The sequence below is a fragment of the Notothenia rossii genome (genome assembly GCF_949606895.1).
Source record: "Notothenia rossii genome assembly, chromosome: 5".
Taxonomy (NCBI): Eukaryota; Metazoa; Chordata; class Actinopteri; order Perciformes; family Nototheniidae; genus Notothenia; species Notothenia rossii.
This window is the reverse complement of record NC_136903.1, coordinates 40,128,235-40,131,940: the sequence shown is the minus strand read 5'-3', so window position 1 is coordinate 40,131,940 and position 3,706 is coordinate 40,128,235. Positions and strand designations below refer to the sequence as shown.

At 44.2% G+C, this 3,706-nt stretch overlaps 1 protein-coding gene across 1 annotated transcript; it reads right to left on the bottom strand.

Moving 5' to 3' along the window:
• Positions 1-536: 536 nt before the first annotated feature.
• LOC307038805 (general transcription factor II-I repeat domain-containing protein 2B-like) lies at positions 537-2,386 on the bottom strand (the record flags this gene model as incomplete). Its single annotated transcript, XM_079680481.1, has 2 exons — positions 537-1,397; positions 1,550-2,386. 2 exons carry the CDS (start codon positions 2,384-2,386, stop codon positions 537-539), a joined length of 1,698 nt encoding a protein of 565 aa, XP_079536607.1.
• Positions 2,387-3,706: the final 1,320 nt, after the last annotated feature.

The following is a 3,706-nucleotide window of genomic DNA, read 5'->3' as shown; positions in this document are numbered from 1 at the left end:
CAAGGTATTAAGAAGTCCCACAGCAACGACAACATGAAACACCCTTTAATTTACTGAAATGACATGTCGGGAAACCCCCTCAAGCATAGCGCGCCGTAAAATGCTGCTTCTTATTTTAAGTTTCGTTGCCTTGCTCCGCTCTGTGGGGGGGTCCAAGGTGGGTAGACCGGCATACGCAACGCTCTGGGGGTCCAACGGCTCCCTGTGTAAGCCCTATATCAGTGGTACTCAACCTTGTCCTAATCAGGAGCCACATTGACGAAAAAATATTTTTGCAAGAGCCACAATCCAAAAACGCTCCTTTCCTCCCTGAAACCTTTATGCATTTGAGAATATGGATAATAGTAATATGTTACTTAAGAATGAAAAGCATAATGTACAGTGCAATAACTGTGATTTCTTATTTTCACTGCAACCACAAAACACACAAAACAACAGATAACAGACAGCATGTTTACTGATAATCACAGTCCATATAACAGCAGATTATACACAGCAGGGGTTGTCAGAAGAGTAATGTTGACCTTACTTCACACTCAATGTGATTTCTGACACTCCTTCTGCCGCACAAGTGATTTGAAGTCGGGCTCTGCGCTGGAAACGGCGATCCGGAGGGCCTCTGTTGTGTGCTGCAGACTCAATCTGTTTCGGTTGCGACATTTTATTTTTGTGAGCGCAGAGAATGCTGCTTCACACCGGTATGTGGACGGAAACATTGAGATGATGCGTCTTGCCAGTCTGGAGATATTTGGTAGATGCCCCACCAGTTTCCAAAAGTCCACGACATCTGTAATCCGAAATTGACGCTGAAGTTCCTCTGAGCTCTTTAACTCCACGAACTCCATTTGAAGCTGCACAAGTCCGAGCTGGTCGCTTATTTGCTTCATTTCATTGACTTCAATGAGGAATGGGTTTTTCACAAGTAGAAAAATATTGCTATGGTCCTTGAAGTCGTGGAATCTGGATGTGTAGTTTTGCTTGAGCTCAGTTAGCACCTCACAGAATTGAGATTGACAAGTCAGGAGAGCGTCTGCATGCCTCGCCATCACTTTCTGCACGGTGGGGAAGAAACGGTAATCAGAACCACGGACACTTTGGTCGAGTACATCCAGTTTGTCAGAAAATACTTTGACAGCCGTGTAGAGCTCATACACGGTCTTGTTTCTTCCCTGCATCTTGAGATTAAGTTCGTTCAAGTGCTGCGTAATGTCACACAGGAACGCAACAGACAGCACCCACTCTTTATCATCCAAAAAGGAAAATCGGGAAGTCTCCCCTTGGCCGACAATGAAGGCTTTCAGGGGTTCAATCAAGTCCATTAAATGTGCAAGCATACGTCCTTTAGACAGCCATCTGATCTCGGTGTGTAACACCAAATCTCCATAGTGAGTGTCAAACTCCTCACACAGCAGTTTAAAATTTAAGTGGTTTCTTGCACGGGCCCTGATATAATTAACCACTTCGATTACATTTGCCATCACTTCATTCAGACATTTGAACTTAGCAAACAAGGCTTGTTGATGCACAATACAATGGTATGAGAAAATACCCTCAGCAGCAACCCCGCCGTTTTAAGCGTCTCGTTCAGCAAGGCCACGGCTCCGTTCCTCTTACCAAGCATCGACGGTGCGCCATCTGTCGTGAATGCTGTGATTTTTTCAGGGCCAATGTTAAACTTCTGTAATGTTTCCAGCACAGCGTTTTTTATTTCAATGCCCGTTGTTCCATTTTTCAGTGAAACCATGTCAAGCAGTTCCTCTGTAATGTCAAGCTTACTGTTGACCGCCCGGATAAAGATTAGTAATTGTGGCGTGTCATTGACATCCAAGCTTTCGTCCATTGCAAGGCTGACAAACTCAGCGGATGACAGTTTGTCCTTAAGAGTATGTGCAATGTTCTCTGAAATGTCTGATGCCCTCCTAGCTACAGTAGAATCCGACAGTTGCATTTTTTTGGCCTCTCGTTCCAGGTCTTTTTTCTCAGGAAACAACGTTGAACAAGCCAGCAGTATGCAGTCCTTCACCATTTCTCCATCAGTATATGGCTTCATCTTTTTCATCAGTTCATGTGTGATTTTGTAGGATGCCTCTGTCGCTCTTTCACTCGTATTAGTGTGGAAAAAGTTTTTTTGAGCAGTTCGGTTCTGTTTGAGTCTAGCCAGCTTTTCCGCCCTCAGCTCTCCACCTTTCGGAAAGTCGGTACTAAACTTCGGGTGTTTTGTGTCGTGATGGCGCTGTAAATTGGACCTTTTAAATTGTGAAATGATGTTGTCACAAAGCAGGCAGGTGCATTTTCCCGAACCGGTGGAGACGAAGAAAAACTCCAGTTCCCAGTCCTCTTTAAATGTTCGATATTCCTCTTCATATTTCCGTTTAGTCGTAGCCATTTTTGCATAGTGCTGTATAGTTTTCCCAGTGTGACGTAGCAATTATCTCGTGCGAAACAATCAGAGCGCGAAACCTGACATAATATTTGATTGGCTATTCAGAGGGGGAGGGGCGACGACTGATGTGTGACTTGTGAGTGATAATGAAATGTTGATGAATTCTTCTGACTTTGTTTTTCGTTTTTCAAAGATTTATTTTTTATTTTTTATTTTTTAAGTGGGACTTAAAAGAGCCGCAGTTAGTCTTAAAAGAGCCGCATGCGGCTCGCGAGCCGCGGGTTGAGTATCGCTGCCCTATATGATCATTTTCTGATAACGATGAAATAGCCCGCCTCCCTCTCCCCACGTCTCCTGCTGCTGCTGGGCTGTCAGAAGAGGGGGAGGAAAAGAGAGGGAGGCACCGTTTATTAAATATTATTATACACAGAACAGAGTCGTTATCAATTTGTTTTAAAGCTCAATAAATAACAAAGAAGACCTCTGACCGGCACTTTTCTAATTTTGTACGGAAGATTTCAACTTTAACAGACATGTTGACCGGCGGAAACATTTTTTTAACGGAAACTCTGCCGCACGGTTCCCTCGTCCCTTGGAAGAGGCCGAGAGGTGGGTGTTTTTCATCTGCTGGTGGACTCCCTGAGAGATATACAGCAGGAGAACACGCCGTCCACCGCGGAGAATAAACAGAAGGGCAACCATGGCAACCATGCTCCGGGGTCTTCTTCCCTGCTTTTGGTGTATTTTGTGGCGGCAGCAGCGCCACTTACAGGCCTGGCATATGTACTACAGCGTTTCCAGCATTTCCAGCGGTCTAGTGTGAACGGACACATTAATGAATCGAATGCGTGTGAACGGAATACTTTTTTGCGTTTGGTATGCGTTTTACCGTATGCGTCCTCGTGGGACCGGGGTCTAAGCCAAACTATATCCGGTCACAGAGATCTGCTATTTTAAAGTAAAGTCAACACATATCGACCCTAATATAGTCTATATTAAGAACGAGAAAAGTCTTCACATATATATTGTTTTTTGTAAACATATGACAAATGTGTGAGGGTGATGACGTCAGGGCATCGTCCTATGTGCCAGGGCTTAGCCCCGGACAGCCCCAGCCCAATTTAAACCCTGGGTATTTGTGAGGGAGCTCCTATATGGCATTACCCCGCTTAAGCTCACCAAAGTTTAATATATTTCATAGTTCAAAGTTTTGTCAATTGTTTTGTTTATTGGTCAAATACTGGTTTCTAATGGTTTCTGAGGAGTTTTACTGGAATGAAAGAGCACAGAGTACAGAAGCAACAAAGCAGCATACTGCATTAA